Here is a 24,440-nt window from a genome sequence, read left to right on the forward strand (position 1 = left end):
CAAATCAACTGAATGAGAGCTGAGAGCTCTCACCTAGTAACAAAATTAACTCCTAATGGATTAAAAATTAAAATAAAAACATTTAAGAGCTACAGGGAAATGCAAGTGAATAAATATTTAACCAATCTCAAGATAAGAACTTTTAAGATAAAAATAATGGAAGATCTCACAAAAGAAAAGAGCAATACATCAAAAAGCAAGAAAAGAAAAAGATAAATAAGAGCAAATGAAATGTTGATAATTTTAAATCTGTGATTGTTGTTATTTTATAAATTTTTCTTATTTGAAATTTTCATTAAAAAATTAAACAGAATGGGGCGCCTGGGTGGCTCAGTGGGTTAAAGCCTCTGCCTTCAGCTCAGGTCATGATCTCAGGGTCCTGGGATCGAGCCTCGTATTGGGCTCTCTGCTCAGCGGGGAGCTTGCATCCCTGCCTCTCTCTCTGCCTACTTGTGATCTCTGTCTGTCAAATAAATAAATAAAATCTTTTTTAAAAAAATTAAACGAATGAAATGAATTATAAGGCAAACAAATTATGATTTTTACAACAAAAAATGACAAAAAGATATTATCAAAATTTAAAAACAAGAATAAGCTAAACAGAAAAGTTGACAAAGGTAGTGCACAAAAAAATGCACATTAAAATTACAACTAGTCAATAAATAAATCCATGAAAACTAATTTTTCCTCACAATTAGCCCACAAATTATAAATTTAACTTACAGATACCCTTTTTCTCCCATCAAAGTGTCACTTCTTCTAAAAATTTAAAATCAATGATGGGGGTGCCTGGGTGGCTCAGTGGGTTAAAGCCTTTGCCTTCCGCTCAGGTCATGATCCCAGAGTGCTGGGATTGAGCCCTGCATCATAGGGCTCTCTGCTCAGCAGGGAGCCTGCTTCCTCCTCTCTGTCTCTGCCTGCCTCTCGGCATACTTGTGATCTCTATATGTCAAATAAATGAATAGGATCTTTAATAAAAAAAAAAAAAAAAAAAGAATCTCCATAGCTTTCCCTTTAAAAAAAAAATAAAAAATAAAATAAAATCAATGATGGAAAAGTATGTAAGATTGATACTTTCAGACACTGGAGATCAAAATGAACAGTGGTATAATCATTCAGAAAAACCAGTCTGGAAGACGTCCACATCATCTAGACGTCCACAACATCAGAATTTTAGAATTCCAGTCTCAGGAAATAATGAGATACGAAGAAAAAACAGTTACATATATATTTATTTTACTTATACTTGAAAGAAATTAAGTTCAAATGGTCAACAATTACAGACAGAGGATTTTATATCATTTTTGACATATAAATGATAAATAACCAAGCAGGTGTTAAAATACATTATCTAAATATATAATGACATGGTAATACAAGTTATGATAATATAAATGAAAAATCAGAATATAAAAGTATATGGAAATGAAGAACCTAATTTTGTTTCACACATCATAATTTTGTTTTAGCTGTAATATCAAGCAAGTTGGTGGGGCACCTAGGTGGCTCAATCGATTAAGCTATCTGCCTTGGGCTGAGGCCATAATCCCAGGGTTCTGGGACCAAGCCCCACATCAGGCTCCCTGCTCAACTGGAAGCCTGCTTCTCCTTTTCCCTCTGCCCCTCCTCCCCCGGCTCATTCTCCCTTTCTCTCTCTCTTGTGTGTGTGCAGGCATTTGCAATATCTCTCAAATAAATAAATAAAATCTTTTTTTAAAAAATCAGGTATGTTGTGAAAGAAAAAGAAAAGTGCCGTGGTTATGTCAAAGTCCTACAATTATGAACAGTTTTAAATGCTTATTTCAACTTCCTAATTTTTTATCTTTTCTCATGAGAATGTATTACATTCAAAATCAGAAGGGGGAAAAAGTACTTTCAGGGGAAAAAAAAAAGCCCTTCAAACAAGAATAATGGCAGACATAAAAGTCAAACTCAATAGAGTCCCATGCTGATAAGGAGGGATTATAAATGTTGTTTTTGCTTCCTGAAGCTCTGATATGGAATTCCCTTCTCAGCCTTACATTTTAGCCAAGAGATTCCAGGGCCGGCGCTAGGTATTCTCCTGGAATCACTTCTGTCAAGTTGACAAAAGGAGTTCAAGAATAGGGTTGAAAGATGTCATGAGATATTCACTAATCCACATTGATGTCTAATACATGTAGACCGCACGGCTGTCATATGTCATTCTCTGTCATGCAAGAGGTGAAAAGAAAATAAAGAGTACCATAGGGTACCAAGCATATGTTTCAGTAAAACACTCCCTTAGTAATGCGGCAGATAAATAGGTTCTTGGAGACATACCAGTTCTACGTTAATACTCCGAAGTGCTCAGTCATTTGTATTATCGTATTCTTTAATACCATAGTCTAAGTATATAACATATAAAAAACTGAAAAGGTATATTAATTCAGAAAATGAAACAAAAGATTCATCAAAACTGAAATTACTCAGTAAGGAGTAATTAACACAATTACTGTTTGGCAAAATTAAGATGCGTTACATGCTTCCTATGCTTTTAATTAAGCTACCTTTAATAACACTGTTCTTTCAAAAAATATAACAACTGTGATAAATTCCCAATATGGATGTAAAATCAATACTTCAAATAGTTACTCTGATATGGACAAGTTCATAACCTCTTTACTTTTAGCAAAGTATTGTTTCATAACAACAGATTTATTTATTTAGCATTTGATGCAGTCTTTTCCATCAGAAAACGGAGGCTTGTAAAAATTGAACAGCCACACAATACACTGTTATTGAGATCTGCTGGGTGGCTGTTGTGTGTGACACACTGATTTATAACACTTTTCCACCAGCAACAGACCTACCTGTGAATCAACATAGAGTGTGGATAAACAACCCTTTTCTAACATGGGAAAAGAGGGGGTAGAGAATGGGAAGAAAGTGGGAAATCAAACACTGGAATTTAATCTTCAATATATGAAATATGGCATATTTTGACACTGAATATTGGTACATAAGATGACAAATGTATGTTCTAAACTATCTTTTTAAAAGATGGTCATGTCTCCTAGTAAGTTTAGTCTTAATTTTTTTCAATTTTGAGTCATACTCTTAACAAATAAACCTTATTCTTAAATCCTGGTAGTAATACAATAACACATTTTGGTTTTTACAAGATAAAAAGCAACATTATATAATTTGTAAATGGCATTAATATTTATATGTTTAAAACTGAATTACATCACTACCTATGCAGAGGAAAGCTGCTGCAATCAAATTACATTACACTCATATAATACAATAAAATGTCCTAAGAGCAATATAGTTGGGTACTTTCTCAAGGAGTTAAATCACATTGATCTGCACTAAACATATAAATAAAATCATTATTTTAAAAAATGCTTTGTTTTAAACCAGTGTTAATTTACATAATTTGTGAATTTAAAAAATAAGGTTACATTTGCTATGCTGCCAACATAGATACGCTGTACAATTCCTATTAATTTAATGGGAGTTGTGACTCCCATTAAGTTTAATAGGAGTCATACGGCCAAATCTCCAAATACTTTGCTGAAAATTTACTTGCTAGCTTTCAACTAATCAAAAATATACTGAAATGAACAAAAGTAGTCAATTTTGCTAGATTGGGAAATCTAAAGTCCCTATAGTAAGTCAATTCAGCATTTTCACAGCAACGGCCATATAGTTATTCCCAAGAAAAAGAACAAGGTTATCACAATGAAGAGACAAATTGAAGCAAGGGTTTAGGAGCTCTGAAAATGTAACAATTATTCTTAACAGAAAGTATGTCCTTTTTTTTTACAATCTGAAGCCAAGTTTTCCATTTTTTTTTCCTTCTCAATACATTGTCAAGAAAGAGGGGAAAAAATCCCTTTTTAGAGCCTAAAATTATGACCAAGAAGTGTGATCAGAGGAGTAAAACACCATATGAAAAGATACAGATAGTAACTCCTAGTAATCAACTGGTTACTATTCTGGGATCACAGTGAATTAAATCATAATTTCTTTTCAAAAACCCTTTCAAAAAAGTAACTTTATATCCATATCCACTCATCTCTGCACCTCAGCTCAACTACTCACACACATACAATACTACAATGGTCAAGTGTGATGCTGAGGGACACCAGTGTCATCCCTCAAATCTGTCAGAAAACCCTGGGCCTTCTAGCTAATTCTTATGCTCTTAAGAATCACTACAGTGTTTTTATTCCACACCATGCTGTTCTCCATTGACTTTTTTGTCTCCACCCCCATGCTCACCACTGCCTTTACATAGCTTGGTCAACTCATATTGAGTCAGCTCAAGCATCATGATCACTTCAGCCGGAAGCCTTTCCTGATATATATCCAGCCACCTCCTCCCCTTCATCCCAATGAGTATCATCATCATGGCACTTACTACCCTGGTATTACAACGGTTTATTAACCTCTCAAAAATTTCGGTTTTTTTATTTGATGGATAAAAAATGAGTACTTACTATAAGCCAGGCATTGTTCTAGGCACTTGGACACACTGATGAAATAAAGAAACAAAAACAACTGTTGCCCTTGTGATGCTGACATAGTGTGTGTATGAATATATATTCTATACATTTTCTTATATGTGTATGTAAATAAAAGAAAGAATGAATACAGACAGGTCTGAATTCTTGTAATCCTTCTTAAGTTTAACCTTGGATAAAAAGCTACTACTCCTGGGGCGCCTGGGTGGCTCAGTGGGTTAAAGCCTCTGCCTTCGGCTCAGGTCATGATCTCAGGGTCTTGGAATCAAGTCCCACATCGGGCTCTTTGCTCAGCAGGGAGCCTGCTTCCCCCTCTCTCTCTGCCTGCCTCTCTGCCTACTTGTGATTTCTCTCTGTCAAATAAATAAATAAAATCATAAAAAAAAAAAAAAGCTACTACTCCTTCCAAATTATAGACCAGTCTGAAGGAAATACGTATATGACTAAAACAGTTTTTTAATTCATACTTAACTCCTAGACCTACTTTTTTCTGTCACTCAACTAGCAAAAAGACCCTACAGCCAAACATCATTTTTCAGTAAGATATCATTAATACAAAAATTATTGTAAAATATGCTTAGAGAATTTAAAAGTACATTTAAAACTGGTTAAGACACTTTCTACACCGATATTCTTAAAATTTCTGGATGTATGTAAAACTAATAGGTAAAGCTGTATCTTGCATAGTTGGCATTTATATGGACATAACATTCTTTTTTGAAATATGGATAAACAACAATGTAATTTGAACTAATTAAAATTTTGACTAATGAAATCTAATTAAATACTCACTGCATAAAGAAGTCAACCTGAAACCCATTTTAAAACCGACTTTGCTGAAGAACTGCTATTATTTGTAACTTGTCACTTGAGCAAGCCTTCACATGCCTGACTTATGCTTGCCAGGGCTCCATTATATAGCATAATTTAATTCTCTAGGACACAAAAATTCAATTTACTTTCTTACTTACTGATACATGATACCACAGTGGTTACTCTGCTTATAAAAACTGGCCAAAAAAATCAAAGCACACCAGTTTCTCAACAAAACTGATTTTTGAAGGGCTTGAGATTAGTTCTGTAGGAGTAAAATCGATTCGAAGAAAAACTTACAAAGTATTTTGAAAGTCTGATCTTTCATAATCATTTTTATTTGGAAATTCTAAACAATTTTCCAAAATACACAGGGGAAAAAAGACTAAGAATAAATAAAACATTGTTCTTATTTTGCAAAAACAAGTAAATTTAAGGGGTGAGACTTGATTGTTCAATAGTAGCTGACAAAGTTAGAGATAAAGGGAGAGAAGCTAATTCTAACAGTTAAATCTTTATGAAATTAGATTTTACTGTGGTTAAAAAGTTTAAAAACTGTTTTGTAGTTTGCTCTTTACTGTGTACCCAAAACATGACATATTTATAATATTCATCTGAACATAAAACAGGTTAAGTCCTTGCAAATGTGGAAATTTACCTCTCATAAGTATAGATGTAAAATAACTCTAAAATTATGTCTGGCCTTTAAAATAATATACTAAAGTGAAACACTACTGCAAAGAGGAGGAAAAATAAAAGCTCTGAAAAACGCAAGTCCATCACTAAATATAATACACGCTTGTTCTGTTTTATTTTGATCTTAATTAGCTACTATTACTTAAAATCCACATTTGATTTCCACGGAAAAGTCAGAAGACTGGCAAAACCAGGCTAAATTCTGGCATGGCAATCACGGGTCCTCTGGCAAGCATTTCCCTGCCTACTGCAGACCTTCACTGGCCTGCTGCCCTGAAGTTAACTCTGCCTGCTTGGCAGCAGTAAGTACCTGAGGTTTCTGCCCCTGCACAGGACCATGAACTCCTCAAGAAGCAGAAACTGTGCCTTGTGCATTTCAGAATCCTAAGCACCTGGCTCAATTTAGTCACTCAATAAATGAGAAAGGAAGAAACCACCTAGGAAACTTTATCTAAGTCATAACTGTAAGAATCCAGAAACTAATACAAAAAGTGCTCATCTCTGTGAGATTTGAAAAGGTAACCATCATGCAGGGGCTCTGAAGAAACTTAATGGGCTGAATGGTTAAATTTATAACTCCTTTCCTGTGTTCTCACACCTAACTTTGATTGGTTTTCTCTACAGGTGTTCACAGAACATTATCTGCTTTCTGGCAATAAAGGACTATCATGTCATGTAAAACTTTACTAAGACAAAGCCACATGATGCTGGATCAGTATTCCAACAGTGTGCATTAACTGTGTCTACTCTCACAGCTAGCAGTGTGGATTCCTCCCAGGTTCTTTTTACCGGTAGGAGGGAGCTGCTTCAAAAGCAACACCCCCTGGCCTGATGCGCCAAAAATGAAATTTCTCTTAACAGCAGATATGAATCCTGACCTGATAGGTGACACGAGAAATAAAACTGCAGTATCTCATGAAAAAGTCTCTGTTTGCCAGCCCCCCCCCCCACCCCGCTGAGTTAAGCTACTGTGCCAGCAAAGTGGTCTCTATCTTGATTGGAAATTTTTTATTATGTGGACTAATGAGCCATTGGTCCACACCTGGAATCTTTTTTAAATGTATAAAAAACATTCAAACATAACAGCAGGAATTCAGTTAGTTTCCACTCCCCCCCCCCAAAAAAAGATGCAAAATTATAGATTATACCCAAGATTTTCTGAACAATCCAACCCAGAGATTCATATTCTTAAACTCAGTTTCTGTTTGTTGTTTATCATTATGGTACTATTCATTCAGACATGCTGCATTTTACTGTTAGATTTGATGTATCTTTCAGTCCTGATGCGAAGAGCATTATCTTCTAAAAACAGAATATTAACCCATTTGTAACTTTCAAGCTTGACTTAAATCCAGGTGAACATTATTTACCTTCTAAATACAAAATTTATTTTAAAAGTATTCCTAATTTGTCATTTATTTGAATTATTAAGTTATGTCAATACTGAAAGGAGGGGACTGGGAAGATAAGAAGATTATGATGAAATATAATTTTGGGACAGCAATTCAAATAAAATTCTTTCAGCAAAATTAAAATGTTAACACTGAAGCTTATTACAAAGATACTGGAATAATAAGCTTCTATTAGTAGAGAGCTGCCTATTACCTCCACCTATCATTTTGTTACTAGGTATAAATAGGGTCACTTAAAAATACATATAAAATCAATTTTAAAATTCTAAAGTATTTTCTTCAAGAATATTTAATTGGGACAAATAAAATCCATGAGTTTCTCAGAGATTTTGTATTCTTCACAGATTTTACAGGATTAATATAGTTTCACACTGAATACATAACTACCACTATCAAGTAGCTATAAAATTAACATATCTTAGCTCCATATTAACTTCTGACCTGCTCTATAAAAAGCACCTGAAAGGATGTTATTTTCACATGGAAATAATATGTAAGACTAAAGAAATAACAGATACTAAGAAAATCATACAGTAATTGATAAATGATGGTTTCTATTATTTCACTAAGCCTCAAAAGTATTTATTTCTTTAAAAGGCAGGTCCATCTTCAAAAAGATATAAATAACATTCAAAAGGAAGCAATACAAATAAAAAAACCCAACATTTTCCAGAAGATATGAAAAAACGTTATTTAGGAGTTTTAGAACTAAACTATGACTCCACTTACGAAGCAAGCAAACTGAAGAAGTAAAAACACTGACATGAAATACTTTCAATTTTACTGGAATAAATTTAGTTGATAAGTGTAAAATATATACCAAAGCAAAGTTTTCGTTTACTTCTCTCGGGATATTAACAATAATATTTTACAAATTTATGTGAAACATAAATTCAGATTTCTAGCACTTTCTTCACTACTATAGTTGTGTGTAATGAAAATAAATTCAACCACCAAAAAAAGAATTTGACAGTCGGGAAATCTTCTTAACAGCTACTTTTTAAAATAAAACTCATTCTAGCCACTTCTGTATAGAGAATACTGCATAGTTTAAACCAAGTTCACCCAGATTTAAAAAATAAAATTTAAATTGCATCTTACCTTCTGTATTCGGTAAGAAGCTGATTATAATGACAAACCACAGACTTCGCATTCTGCAACCAGAAGACACCATTATTGATCACTTTAAATATTTTCTTTGTATTCCTTAATGAATCTAGTTATAAATGCCCAGCTTCATCGAACCCAGCAGTCTGCATCATTGATCCTCATATCTGAAAAACAAACAAATCCATCATTTACTCTTATGGTCCTGTTACGTCACAAAAGAAATGCAAAAATAATAACAAGTCTCTCTCTCCTTCCCTGCCTCAATCCATCTCCTAAGTATAAAATTTTATTTTAAAATGGTATGTATTTTGACTCTATATCCAATATGAGAGCTGCTCCTACATACTGGATATCTGAGCCTTAAAAGAATATAAAGAAAACAATCAAAGCTCGAAAAACATTTATAGAGAACCATGACATATGAATTCGTAGAACAGCTATATAAATCCCTAATGATTTTTTTCTTTGAAAAGCTTAGGAAGTCATTCGAGAACAATACATCTCTCTATGCCACACATCAGTCTATCAAATTACTAGCTTTAGTATATTTTAAATACATATATGTAATATATATAGTATATATAGTATAAAAAATTTTATAAATACCTGTAATTTTTTGGTTTGTTTCTAGTGATTGTAACAGTAATATTATCTACTATTTTATCCTGTTATCTTGTAGGACAGATTAGAGATAAATTAAGCAGTTTATTTTTCTATACAAGGATGTACAATTTTTGACACACGGGTGTATGTAATTTATATAATAATGACATTCTAAAAACATCACATTCCTAAACACCATATATCAAATTGCTATTATTACTGTTATTCATAGTTGGAGCAGTTTAATAAAGGGTCTCTTAACTATTTCATTTTAAAGTTTCAGATTTTCATATATTGGGGGTTTTTTATAGCAAAGTATAACTTAGTAAGATTAAACTTGTATACTTGAGCAGGTTGGTCCATCCACTAGACCCAAATAAAACCCCAAGACTATGATGATTGTTTCTCCAAGGTTGTAACACTATTCTTCTAAAAACTGGGAGAAGACTAAAGAATATAAAACCTGGAGCCAAGTCTAATTCTGACTAGCCCTTAAGAATCCAGTTCTTCAACTGGAGAGGCTACAAAAACTTCAGAAGCATGACTTCATCAGAATTCTCAGTTCCTAGGACATAAGAACAGGTTATTTGCTGGGTTCTACCGAAGTGTTTCACTTCCTCCTAGATTAACATGAGGAATCAGAGTAAAGACTAGCCCTACAATACACATAAATGCAGACAATTCTCAAATACATCCAGCCTCCTGGTCTAGCCTTGAGGGTAGAAAATTGACAAAATTTTCCTTTAAAGGGATATCCTGACGGTTTCTTCATACTAACTTCTGAAATTTTCTTCTAAATAATACTCTTACCAAGTTCTCTCAATCTACCCTTAATCTGCTGCAGATAAAGAGTTGCTTAAAGTGGGGGAATGAGGGGAATATCCCCCATTCTGAAGCTGTATCTAAAAAAAAGGAACTCATATAGTTTAGATCTTGTCACAAAAGCATAAAAACTTTTAGAAAAAAGTTCCTAGATAACCCTGTAGTTCTTTCACATTATCTGAGCTACTCTGCATTTGCTACATGCGTCATGTATCATGTGATTCTATTAGTAGTTTACTATATCCTATTATCAGTTCACTGTATTCTATTATCAGTTGACTATGATGTAACTTCCATGGAAAAGCAGTGAGATTCTAAATAGTTTGGAACACTTATTACCCTATAAAGTCGCTATCTTGCTTCACCAACAACCACACCAAAAAGAATGTAAAAAATTAATCTGAAGCTATTACCCAGTGTTTAAATATAAAGATCCATAAAAATCACAAATGAAACTAGCAAGATATTTCCATAATACGCAGTTTGTTTTATCATGCCTATAGTTTCAGGGATGAAACTGCTTCCCTATACATCCCTCCATGACCCAGAACTTTTAGCTGTCTCTGAAACTACTGAAGACATCTAGGTATCATGATGAAGGGGGTCAGAAATGTTATTACCCAGTTCTGAGAACATTTCAGATGATTCTGTGCCCAGAGAAATAAGACAAAAAGAGCAAACTTCCTCTCCTGAATACCAAAAATATTTTTAAAATGATATATCAAAAATTAATCTGATGGGGAAACATGGCACACAAACCTTGTAGAATCAGCAATCTCTGTTCTTTTTTCACACTGAACTCCCAAAGACCATTCAAAGGACAAAACCCAAATGAACCTGCAGTTTATGAGTGCTGTGGTCAAGTACTTGCCTTAAAACTGTGAGCCATTTTATATAAAGCATAAAGAAAAGTCCGATAATTTCATGACCTATCAGACTGGAAAGGCTAATCAAGAAACAACTTTTTTTTTTTTTTTAAGATTTTATTTATTTATTTGACAGAGAGAGACAAAGCCAGATAGAGAGCACAGCACAAGCAGGAGGCATGGGGGAGGCAGAAGCAGGCTTCCCACCAAGCAGGGAGCCCTATTCGGGGCTTGATCCCAGCACCCCTGGGATCATGACCTGAGCAGAAGGCAGACGCTTAAGGACTGAGCCACCCCTGCGCCCCAAGAAACAACTTCTTATATCCTCCATATTGTTCAAGGATCTGACCAAGCAATCAGAATAATTTTAATGTATGGATGAGGCACATTAATTAGGACACATGAAATTAAACCAGCCTCTGGACTGCTCCTGGTTTGAGCAAGTCCAAGTTCTGCTTGTAAGGAGTATTTTCCTTTCAATGACATGCATACAGGCTGCCTGCCCACATGCACACAACTCTTGAACACATTTCTACATTCTTAAATCGATCCAAGTTTAGTCTGTCTTCGGTCATCTGCTATTTGAAAGAGTCCTTGTTTGCGGGGAGAAAGGGAAGGAAGAAATCAGAGACTGATGACTGCTTTGTAGGAAACAGCTGCCAAGATAGGAAAACCTCTGTTAGTAAAGGGAAAATGAGGAGGAAACCGCACAACCAAGACCTCTTTTGTGGTCGTTGGCCAAGGCAGATATTTCATGAGCTGATTCTAACCATACTAAAAATTTAAGGGTATTCTTAAGTATCTTAATGTGAAACACAATTTTAAGGTTTGAGAATGTGAAACACAATTTTAAAATTACACTGTAGTCAATTATGACACTTAGTATAGATGATTATTTCTAACAAATAGAAACAAGTTCTGGAATGTAATAAAATCATGGTTTTCTTTATGCAAATAAAGCTTACGTCCATCTGTGCAATAAGCAAAAAGAATATCAAATTTATTTTTCTCACCCTACAATCTATATCCAATCATCTTTACATCAAACAGAATTATGTATGAAAATTCAAGCTTTAAATGCAATTTTGAAAACTAAAGTCCAAAGATTTTATCGCTGTGATCCAAATGAAGAACAACCTTCTATTAAAAAAAGTCAATGAAAGGGGCGCCTGGGTGGCTCAGTGGGTTAAGCCTCTGCCTTCGGCTCAGGTCATGATCTGAGTCCTGGGATCCAGCCCGGTGTCGGGCTCTCTGCTCAGCAGGGAGCCTGCTTCCTCCTCTCTCTCTCTCTCTCTGCCTGCCTCTCTGCCTGTTTGTGATCTCTGTCAAATAAATAAATAAAATCTTAAAAAAAAAAAGTCAACGAAAATTGAAATACTTAACAAACCACTATCAGTTAAAGATAGAATGAATAAATAATCAAACATGGTGAAACTAATCTTAGGAAAACATTGCTCCTAACCAAAGTGGAGCCAAAGGACACTTCCAGGCATAAATGTAGCTAGCTAACAGACTCCTCGAAATATTGTACCTGCAAAATGAAGCTCAGCAAAATCTTCTCATAACGCAAAACAAAATCAAGGAAGAGATCAGAAAAGAAGCTATTAAATTTCCTTTCAATGAACAGAAAAGATTAAGTAACTCTCCATACTAATAACCAATTTGTCCTTAAATTTTGGAAAACCTCTTTCCAAAAACTTTGATGAGGAAAGAACTGTGACTATAAAGGCACAGGATACAGATCAAACTCCTCTTAATGCTAAGTAAAGGTTCATTTCTTAATAACATCAGAAACACTTCTACTTAAACTATAAATGACCATGGTTTTTAAAATCCCAACCCACTTCTAATGTACAAGCTTGTTTTCATCCTTCAAATAAGAAGATAAAATTCAAACAATTTTTTTTAAGATTTTATTTATTTATTTGACAGACAGAGATCACAAGTAGGCAAAGAGGCAGGCAGAGAGAGAGGAGGAAGCAGGCTCCCCGCCGAGCAGAGAGCCCGATCTGGGGTTCGATCCCAACACCCTGAGATCATGACCTAGGCCGAAGGCAGAGGCTTTAACCCACTGATCCACCCAGGCGCCCCAAATTCAAACAATTTTATCCTAGTCTTAGTTCTACCAAACCTCAGTCAAGATTTTTTTTTTAGATCTACACATCTTAGAATGTCAATTAATGCATCCTTACTACTAAATCTTCCAAAGCTGAAAAATGACTTCCAGGAATACACCTCAGCACTGCTTATACTCCTTGATGTTTTATATACTTACAATGTACAGTCAGGTGTAGTCCTTCAAACAGCAACCTGCTTATATTTATTAGCTCCATCAAACATCCCATGCTTTAAACTGTCAGCAAAATTAGGAAAATATTACTAACCAGTTTTAGCATTCAGGTGTTTATGTTATATTACCAGGAAATCACATTTAACCTCATATGCAACGTGCCTGTTCAGCAAAAATAGAAAACAAAAACAAAACAAAAAACAAACAAAAAAAACCAAAAACCCCAAAACAAAAACCTGTTTGTTTTTAAGTATCAATGAAAGAGGCAGACTAGACCATTCTTCAAATTAATAAAAGGAAAAGATAATTTAAGGTTTTCTAACACAGCTTAACTAAGGTTGATATTCTATTAGGGGTAAAGCCAACATAAAGATTCATATCCAAAGCTTTGTCTTTGATTTCTACTTACAGACACTGAGGTACTAAGACCACTGGATGATAAACCCAAAACAACTAAAAGCATGAGAACAGGGAAAGAAAAGCTCCATCTAAGTATGAGACCTACCAAAGTCACCCATCCTTGTTATTATACACTAATGCTGTGTAAAAGGAAACATCAATGCTTCATTCTATGCCCTATATGTATGTCAGCATTAAATGAAAGCCAAAGAAGCTATATACAAAATCAGTCTTTCTAATCTTATTTGCACTATAAAATTATAATTATGAAATGGAACTTACTAGCAAAAGAGAGCTGCTATTCTATATTTTGCCCATACAAACAACAAAAATGGATAATACTGACCCCATTATGCCCCCAAGCAAAGTCTTAGAAAATGAAAAATAAATTAGTTTAATTTCAATCTAAATCTCATTTGGGGTGTTCACTTTCCAGAAATATCTTATGTGTGGGCTTGATAGGCCAGAACTCCCCCTTCTTGTTAATATCGTAGAAAACACTGACACTCTTGGGAGTTTTCTTTCAGTAAGTTGTCTAAGTAAAACCCTTGCTATTGGTAATCAGTGAGCTTATTTTAGCTCCAGACATTCAACGTTCTTTTGTGTTTCAGTTTATTTTCTTTCCTTTCACAAAGATAGTATGAGGCTGGGAATGCTGATAGAGATTTTAAAACCACATGGCAAACCACAAGTCGCCACCCTCTTTCTCCATTTCATTTCTGTGGACACTGGTATCAAGTCCAGAGTACTTTAATTAAACTATTTATGCTTAAGTCCCCTTAACATTCATTACTGGTCTTACCCTTTACTGAAACTTCTGCACTGCGAGGGAATAAATTCTTCTAGGTCTTAGAGCAGAGAGGGGAAGAGCTCAGGAATGCTCCTAGAAAATTACATCAGCAATCCGCTATAACATCAACCAGCCATGCTGAGCATGCAAAAGAGCCTTGTAGCTGTGGACACTGGAGGCACAGTGCAGGGCAGTCTGCCATTCTCTTCATTAAAATCCTTCCAGTTGAAATAATAAAAACAAATTGCTGTCATTTTCAAATCAATGTAGGGGACATTTTATGACGGAACAAACTTGCAAATTAAGTCTCAAAAGAAAAAAAAAAACAAACAAACAAAAAAAAAGAAGTTACATGCCCAGTTCAAAATATCACCTATATCATAAAGAGTTGGCTTCCTCAACTTTTCTACCAATAAATAAATAAATAAATAAATAATAAAATCATTAAATCTGTTTGTTGAAAATATTTTGTATTTATTGTTAAATTATAATCCACTTACAATACAAGAAGTTAGTTTTTTCCCCATTTGGGGGAAAGGGAAAGGTATTTTTGTCTTTATTCTTTTTTAATTTTATTTATTTATTTTACAGACAGAGAGCACAAACAGGGGGAGAAGCAGGCTCCCAGCTGAGCAGGAAGCCACACGCAGGGCTCAGTCCCAGGACCATAACCCCAGCCACAGGCAGACACCCAACCATTGAGCCACCCAGACACCCTGGGAAAGGTATTTTTAAATGGCAGTCCTCTCCAACTTTAAGACATTCTATTTCCTCATAACTTTCTAATAGTCCAGAATTCTTATGCAATTTTTTAAGTTAAATACAAATTATGGGTACTACAGCCTAAAATTATTTCCTGGATGCCGACTATGGGCAAAACACTATATTATAAATCACATATTCATGAAGAATATGTATTCTTCATGAGATCAATATTATAAAGATCAGAAATCTGAGCCTCAAAGAGGAAAAGTTTAACTCGATTAAAGTTATTCAGCTAGCAAGTAGCAGAGCTTGAATTCTAATTAAGGCTAATTAGAAATCCATTCTTTCTGCTAGTCACTACATTATTCATTCAACAAATATTTACTGAGCACCTATTACGTGGTGGGTACTAAGGAACAAAAGAGATAAAACTCCTTACTCTTGGGAGATTACATTCCAGCTCAAAAATAACCCTTCCCAAAAAAAAGCTCAAAGTGTCTGGTACACAATTAGACCTAATAGTTTATTCACAAGACTTCATGAAATCTTCACAACTTGAAGAAATAGATATTTTGCCGTAAATTAATCACATAATCTGTTCAAGGACGGTAAGTAAATACCAGTGTTGGGATATAAACCCATGTTCTAAAACCATTATTGCCACTAATTAAGTAGTTCAGATAAACTTACTTTATGTTTTATCATCTTCCCCTTTAGAATAAAAAAACAGAAGTAAAACAAAGGCATTTTGGGATTGGGAAAATGACAAAATACCAAAAGAATAATGAGTTGATTTTCAAAATATTTACATTTGTAAAACTAACATCCCTTAGGTAATGATAGCTAAATGTTAACTTAATTTTTATTATTTCTAGTCAAGCTATCTTAATTTCATTCATTTACAGTGCTATTTAAATTAACAAACTATTCTTAACTAATAAATGTTATCAGCCAAAATACCTGTGAAGTTGCTTACAAGTCGAACAATAAACTTAAGTATTTCCAACAATTATAATTAATAATAAATCCTAACAGTCCTAGAAAGAATGTTTTCACATTAATATCTACAATATTATGGACTAATCATTCATTGTTCAGGCAAACAAAAAAGAAAAAATCTAATGTTGCTCATGAGATTCAATCTTATGTTTGGCTCACTGCACTGGATCCTTTGTTCATAAATAATTGTTACTAGTCATTCCCTAAATCAATATTCAGATTCCCTCTTGGTCTATATATATAACCACTAAGTGAAATAATAATGACCCAGGATCTGTTGTATATTAGATCATCAATATCACCATCAGAGGTTTCTTAGAGATAATTAGGTAATCTGAGTAAAGTATGTCAAATGATCTTAAAAATAAATATGAAAAATTATGAATACAGAGTAAGAAGCTGAAGAAAATTTTGTGAAGCATAGCACATTGCCTTATGTAATCAATAAACAATACAACTCATTTGCAAGCTATGTCAATATATAGTGTCATATAAACTTATAATTTTCACTTCTAAAATAAAGTAGATTATATTAACAATATAATCGCATGTTCATCAGTTTAGGTCAATGAATACCTAGTGATTACATTCTAGGTATTTCTGATATTGAGTACTGGAAGGAATGTTACTTATTTGTTAATTATTTTTACCTTAACATGTTATTAGTTGGTCCTGTGTTAGGTTCAAAAGGAATTTTAATACAGAATAAGAGATAGTTGCCACCTTCAAAAAGTTAATAATCTTCTAAGGAGAATTAGAAATTGAAGAGAATACCTAAGACCCAAACTAGCATTAGTTAATAATTGTTATAATTCCCCCAAACTCTATGGTAATAAATGTATTTCATACCAAAATAGTGAGAGAGAAGAGAAATAAAAGGAGTTTCTGGACCTGTGTTTCTCCTGAGATGTGTACCTAGATCAACCAACATCATCTAGACAGCAAGAGTCCAAAATTGAGATCAGGAGCAAACTCTGGAATCCAGACTTAACCTACCACTGTGAAAGTTGATACAATTCACAAACATGTAGTCCCGAAGTCCACTAACTATATATGAGTGTAGGAATAGACAATAAATCTACTATTTCATTATTTTCCCAATTATCCCAATTTTACATTTATGGTCCTGATTCCATTTTAAGTAATCTTAGAGAAGAATTTTAGGGGTTATTGCAATATGTTTCACTAAGGGCTTGTCCCATCTCTCAAAATATGTCTCAGCGATTATTCTAATAATTCACATTCTAAATATATCTAAAGGAGTTGCTATTTCAGAAAAACATTTTTTGAAACCTACTTATACATGATCACATTGGCAGCCATAATAATAATAACCTAAGTTACTCAGCTCACATATTTCACACTCTGACTTCATTGGAAAATTACACATGATCTAAAAGCAAGATGACATCAGGGACTTCTTCCAGAAAAAGCAAATGTTTTGCCTTAGCCAGGGTTGCTTTCCATCAAACCCTATGTTCCATACCATATAAATCTGTGTGTACAAGTAAAACTCAAGACAACAGCATTTTACTGAGCTGTAAAAAATATGTTATCAGTTATTTCTGAAAATTAATTAACACTATTCAAGTTGTAGCCTAAGTGTAAGAACAGAACAGACTCTTACTTTATTGTTAAACACATTCTGTATAGTTGGTATGGCTGACTCCTCTAAAAAACATTAGGACTTAGATGGGAAGGCAAGAAAAATAGTCATGGACAAACTATTAAGAAGTAGTAATGGACTGGGTTATTCTAAATGGTTGTTAAATACACACACACAAAAAATAAAAACTCTAGTTCATTAAAAAGTTGAAATCAGGTTGTATGTGTTAGTGCTTCTTAACTACTCAATCATGGAGTGGGGGGAAGTATGTGGTTTTTAGAAAAGGGATTTGCAACTTTAAAATATAATTTTATAGCCTCTATTAAAATTTCAAAGTGGTAATAAAAGAATGATGTTTAATAGAAAATATAGGTTATAAACAGCTGAGAAAAACTGACTAGAAGCTTGAATTAACTTGCCAAGACTCTTTTTTTTTTTTTTTTTTTTTTTTTAGATTTTATTTATTTGAGAGAGAAAGCATGAGTTGGAGGGGGAAGAGGAATCAGGAGGCAGAGGGAGAGGCAGACTCCCCGCTGAGCAGGAAGCCCAATGCACAGGACTCGATCCCAGGACCCTGAGATCATGACCTGAGACAAAGGTAGATGGCTTAACTGAGTGAGCCACCCAGGTGCCCCAAGACTCTCTTAGTTAATAAATAACTAATGCATTTTGTAATATTTCAACAAATTTTTAAAAACTTCCAATTCAGAAAACTTTGAGGAAAATATATTGTTACTAGGCCGTATGTAAAGAAAAGCAAAAAGCTGTTCTTAGTAACTACCACTGATAACTAGCGAGTCTTCAAATCTCATAAGCTAAAAATTATCAATAGTATCCCATTATGTTTGTAAAGATTAGAAGCAAGGGATTGTGTAGACTGATGTTACAGAGCAGGTATCAGGAAACATTTTTTACAAATGACCAAATGGTAAATATTGTAGGCTTAAAGGACTCTATAGTCTCTGCCATTATAGTATGAAACCTGCCATAGACAATGCATAATAATGAATGAGCATGGCTGTGGGCCAATAAACTACCAGAAAAAACAGTCACCCAGCAACAGTTTGCCAACCCCAGCTGTAGATGAACTGGCAGGAAGAAGATAACTAAATGCAGTTCAGTCAAGTAATGAACTGACCAGTAACTATCAATGTCTGCCAACATAATCAAACCAATTTTAGTCTGTTATTTCAAGAAATTAATTTAAATGTTAATGTAAAGGTAAATTAAGCATGCTGGAATGAGAAAAATAAAACAAAGCAACATTATACTGACCAAAACAAATGAGTGTTTCACTGTGTGTGTATAACAAAGCCATTATGTACAGCTTACAGTGTCTGGGGAGAAACTCCAGAAAAGAAAATAAAGGACATTACCACAGTAACCTATCTTGCTACTTTGTTTGGCAGAAGAGAATGTAAAACCAATCAAAACAGTAAGTAATGGAAGACTGAAAAGTAATGAGGTTTGGACAAGACCCCTGAGGTATTCTACCATTAGCATGATGGTTTCAAATAGCTGTTGGTAAAAGTGGCTTCAGACTCCTGAAATTTCTGTCACCATTGTTACTCACCCATATGAAATACTGGATAAACCCCAGTTCCACATTGTATTCAACAGGAAACTGCTAAATTCTAATTTGCTGAATTTCTGCTAGAAAGCTAAAAATTCTACAAGGCCAGGATCACCAATCTTAATTCCAAAAAATTATTAAGTCACAATAAATACACACACTTCTTTTGGAACATAAGTATTTTTACAGCTTTCCAATTCCCTGTATCTAGATTCTCCCCAATAAAAATATTTTAAGTGTTACTAATACAGTAAATATTTTTATTTTCTGCAACCTAATGTTTCTTAAAATTGAACAGCCATCCTGTAACATATCATAAGAGTATGAATAACATTTCTAAGCTACAATTAATAGGTATCATTAAAATACATGAAGGCTAAACTTTTCTGTCAATATTATATATAAGACAAAAGAGTAGAAAAGGTTACAAATTTTTAATAAGAGCATTATATTATGGTAGTAATAATCTAGGTGTTTTACTGAAAGTGAAGTGGATTACTGTAAATGAAATTTTAAAATGTCCTTTCCATTTTACAGATAACACAAAATGACTTTTTTTCATGTCTCTAGCGATAAGGATAAATTTGCCACACATTTAAATGGTGCCTTCACCCTTTCCACTCTGGCTCATGAATTAATAATTCAGTGACATTAATACAAGAAGATAAATGATAAAAAGGTTAAGGCGCACGGGCCAACCATACACACATACTTCTTTTAGCACAGTTAATACTTCTCTGCCAATTATAGCTAAAACTTTTTAACAGTTTTCAATAGCGTTTTTACAATCTAAGTAGCAGCTTATGCACACATAATTTCACACAATTCAGGCTTAATAAATCTCCTGCTGGTAGCAAACAATCATTCTAGGGGATTAAAGTGCAACATCTGTTAACATTAATAATGTTTTATATAGTCATATGTATTAAAGAAGCCTCTACTCCATTATTAGTCTCCTAAAAAACCTTCTAGACCAATATACTGATTTAGCATGAATTATACATATATCCCTCAATTGGTGACTTATAACAACAAAGAGATGCATTAGTATGAAATGGTAAAAGAAAAAATTGCATTCTCTGTGAAGTAACAGGGTTTTTTTGAACCAAACTTAACTAAATGTATTTGAGTGTGCATGTGCAGATATATACACACAAATGAAATTAGCTCAGTCTCTAATAGTTTTTAAAACCAAAAATCCTCGTTAACATTACTCATTGTAAATTTCAGTAAGCCAATGTTCTGTAAATATAAAAGGTACTTCAATGTAAGGTGGCACACATTCACTCACAGCTGACTCTCTCTGAAATGTCTTAATCCCCTATCACTGATTTCATTCGCAGGGCCCTAACACCTTCTCTCTAAAGTTGTGTAAAAACCTCATAGGTGATTCTTCACCCTCCATCCAACTTGCTAATCTCCACAGGAGTAATCTTCCTAATTTCACTCAACAACATAAAAATGTGTAAAACTGGAACCAATCCCAGAGATCACTTCATACATATGACAAAGAAAAGACTTGGGGTTTTGAGTTGACAAAGGCAGATCGCAGAACTGCTGTTTTTTAAATTTCCCGTTAAGTTACATATATTGTCTTGCTGTAATTCAATTATCACAACAAATCTAGTATCTCTATTTTAACAACAGGGAAATTACAACTGGGGGCTGAAGGAGTAGTAAATGGAAAGTTTAATAAAAAGTGGCAAAAAGCAGAACTAGGAATAAAATCCAAATAAATCTAATCTCAAAAATACTTAAATGCTCTGCTTCTGTCAAATTTATTTGCTCAGTAATTCTGAATATGCCCTTGGAACTGATTTTTACCAAGATACCCATATACAAAGCATCACCCTCCTTTCCACCTAAGGAAATTTATACGGATTTCATAAGTTTAAAAACCACCTAAACCATAAAGCCAACCTGACCGCCTCAAGGTGGAAAAATCTTTCCTTCCACAAATTCCTATAGTCATCATCTGTATCATTTGTATGGTAGGTGATCTTGGGTTATCTTAGGACTCCCTTTCAATTAAGCTTTTAAACTACTTTTAAAAACCTCTTTTGTCCAAATGTCTCATATTTATCTTTCTTCAATATAAAGTCTCTTCAAACCAAACCAAAGGTTTGGTTGCCAACATGCATACTTTGTTCAAAACACTGAGGCCGATACTACAAGCAATACAAGGATGCAGAAGATAAGGAAATGAAACAAAGACACAAATAACTACAAATTACTTCAATGTAATTAAGAAGAGTAAGTGGTCCTCACTTTAATGGAGTCTGGTATGTAGCATAACATCCTGGTGATTAACAGTGAATACACAATAAATTAAACATGCTTCTGGAAATCACCATTTTTTAATGGATTTCCCTTTTTAGCTAACACCTAAGCTTGAGAATGACCATCATTCATTCATTTCCTTTTCTTCCTCTTTAAAAATTATCAAGATTCAGTTTTTGGACCAAAGGAGGCTTGCCCTCACCTCTGTACCTTTCTTGGCATACTTACGGTGTTCCTCCTGTCCGAAATCCCCTCCTGCCACTTGTTCCCTAGCCAACGACTATTCTTTTTCCAATACTCAGTTTAGGCCTGTGACTAAACTAACTCCCTCCTTCCCCTAAACCTTAGCACACACAACAAAAGAGCACTACCATTTGTGTCCATAGCACAACCTACTATATCACAAAATATCATCTCAAATTATTGTAAGCTAACTGAAAACAGAACCCATGGCTTTCACATCTATAATCTCAGTGCTAGGCAGCCTTGCCTAATGCTTGGCAAATAGCACGTAACAAATGCTTTTGACAGAAAGAAAGGAAAATAGGGAAGAAAGGAGAAAGCTGTGAACAAATAAACTGAACTACAGATGCAAAGCAAAGACCATGAATGGTGGAAAGAATAAAGAAAAGTGAATGGAATCCAGAAACTAATGTGTGAAAGAAACATAGTATTTTTTTAAAGATTTGTTTATTTATGTATTTGACAGAGAGCGATCACAAGCAGGCAGAGAGGCAGGCAGAGAGATAGGGGAAAGCAGGCTCCCCGCCGAGCAGAGAGCCTGATGCGGGGTTCGATCTCAGGACCCTGAGACCATGACCCGAACTGAAGGCAGAGGCTTAACCCTCTGAGCCACCCAGGCGCCCCTGTAATATTTTAAAAGTAGAAACAAATGTAAAATCTTCTAGAATAGGGTTTTTCAAGGATTCTTCTTCCTATACAAGACTATTTTTAATTAAATGTTTAAATATTGAGAATGCTTATTTAAAAGACAAAATAAAAAATGAATGTTTTTCAGAAAGCTTAATTTGCCATTGTTTGGCATAAAATACTTTAACATTTTAATCCCTTATAGAAGCCAAAAAAACTGAGCCTCCTTATTATAAAAGCAAAACCGGAAGGTCACAATTAATGGGGAAACTAAACCTACACATCAGCTCTAACCAAAACCAAACTACAGAAAAATCATCTCTTGATGGAAGTTTTTCTTTAAAATACTTGAAAATCTGAGGTGCCTATGTGGTGCAGTCAGTTAAGCACCTAACTCTTGGTTTCAGCTCAGGGTCCTGGGATCAAGCCCTGCGTCTGGCTCCGTGCTCAGCAGACAGTCTGCTTGAGACTCTCTCCTTTTCCCTCTACCTTTCCCCGCAACTCCCTGTTCTCTTTCTCACTTTCTAAAATAAAAAAAAGTAAAAGTAAAATAAAATACTTGAAAATTTAATAGAATCTATGAAAACAATTTGTTAATTTTAAATATTTTAAATAATTTAAAACTTCAAGATTATGAAATATGAAGCTCTATGAAATTGTTAGAAATGCCTGATAAATAACTTTTAAATAAAAATAAGACTGGGTATACTAAAAAAAATAGACACTGATTTTCAAAGTACACCAAAAAATACAAGAAATTTTTTTCTTGCAAAACTTTTTGACAAGGTAGGCTTCACACCTACACATTGGCCCAGCAATACTTGGAATTTGGAGAAATGCTATTTCCATATCAGTAATTTTTTTTTAATTGTAAAAGTTCCCTTAAAAGTGAAAGTTTTTAAATAGAGAGCAACACATGGATACAACACACTTTTATCACTATTCAGAACAAAGAATGGAAAAATTAAAATCCACACCTCTTTTCTCTCCCAAAATTATGAGACTGACCTTAGCACTCCAATTCAATGCCAATTTGAGGGCTTATACCGCACCTCTAAATGAAAAGACAATACATTTCACAATGGGAATTACACTTCAGCCTTACTTTGCAATTAAGTTACCCGATATTGCCTATAAAGCATGTGGCATTGTAGGTTATTTCTTTTTGGTATTATGTTTTGCTGAGGCTGTTGAACCAAAGCAATTTCCAAATCCTAACTTTCTACCCTTCCTCAAACCAAAATTTGCAATTTAATCAACTTTAATATATGAATCAACCACTGATAATAAATCTGAGCAGCTTGTTTGCAGAAAGATATCTGAATATTAAATATGAAATTTAACAGGTTTTAATAATAAGACTCTGTAAGTTTTATAATATATATATGTCTGTCCTAATTTGGGAAGATGCACTTCTCACATAACACTCGTCAAAATGAATATAAGAAATTGCTCTGGCATTTCACTAAATTAGAATCTTGAAACCCTACAGCTACAATGTGCAAATTTAGAATTTATTAATACTTTAAATTAAATCATAGTTATTATTCAGTTTCATATAATGCAATTTATAGTAGTCTTCTGCTGTAAGTGCAAGAACACAATGAGATTTTAATCAGAATCTACTGTTAGTCACTAAAACACATTTTGGAAGGTAACAACCACCACGACCACCCTCCAGAAAAGCTATCATTTAACAGTTAAAAGATAAAAATTATCCACCTCTGATACCCACGGAGGAAAGGAATTGTGGAAGAATGGCTCCTTTCATACCAGAAAATGTTTCTAAAACTCAGATTTAGGCTACCCTTACTAGAAACTTATATGAGATATTAAATGCTATTTTTTCATGGTTTGCTAAATGCCTAGATGGTTAAAACATGGATTTGTTAAAATATTTTGTCACAATTTTTCTTTATATATTTTATCTCACGACCATTAAAATATTTCTTTAAACATTTCTATTATTCTTATGGTTTCCTTTACCAATTAAAAAACTAAAATTCACACTAGAATATCAATACCCACGTTTAGTTAGCCTCCCTTTATTTCCTGTTGATTACCTTATGCAAATCTATCTTCAGTATAACTGGTCAACCAGGAGAAAAAAGAAGTC

At 34.0% G+C, this 24,440-nt stretch overlaps 1 protein-coding gene across 1 annotated transcript in view; it reads right to left on the minus strand.

Annotated features, from left to right (window-relative positions):
• The window catches only part of ADGRL2 (adhesion G protein-coupled receptor L2), a 286,203-nt gene that overhangs the window by 146,527 nt on the left and 115,236 nt on the right, over window positions 1-24,440 (minus strand). The window contains exon 3 of the mRNA XM_080801458.1: window positions 8,513-8,685. Coding sequence (XP_080657584.1) covers window positions 8,513-8,585 — 73 coding nt within the window. The 5' untranslated portion in view covers window positions 8,586-8,685. The remainder of the gene's footprint in view (window positions 1-8,512; window positions 8,686-24,440) is intronic.

Source organism: Martes martes (genome assembly GCF_963455335.1).
Source record: "Martes martes genome assembly, chromosome: 4".
Taxonomy (NCBI): Eukaryota; Metazoa; Chordata; class Mammalia; order Carnivora; family Mustelidae; genus Martes; species Martes martes.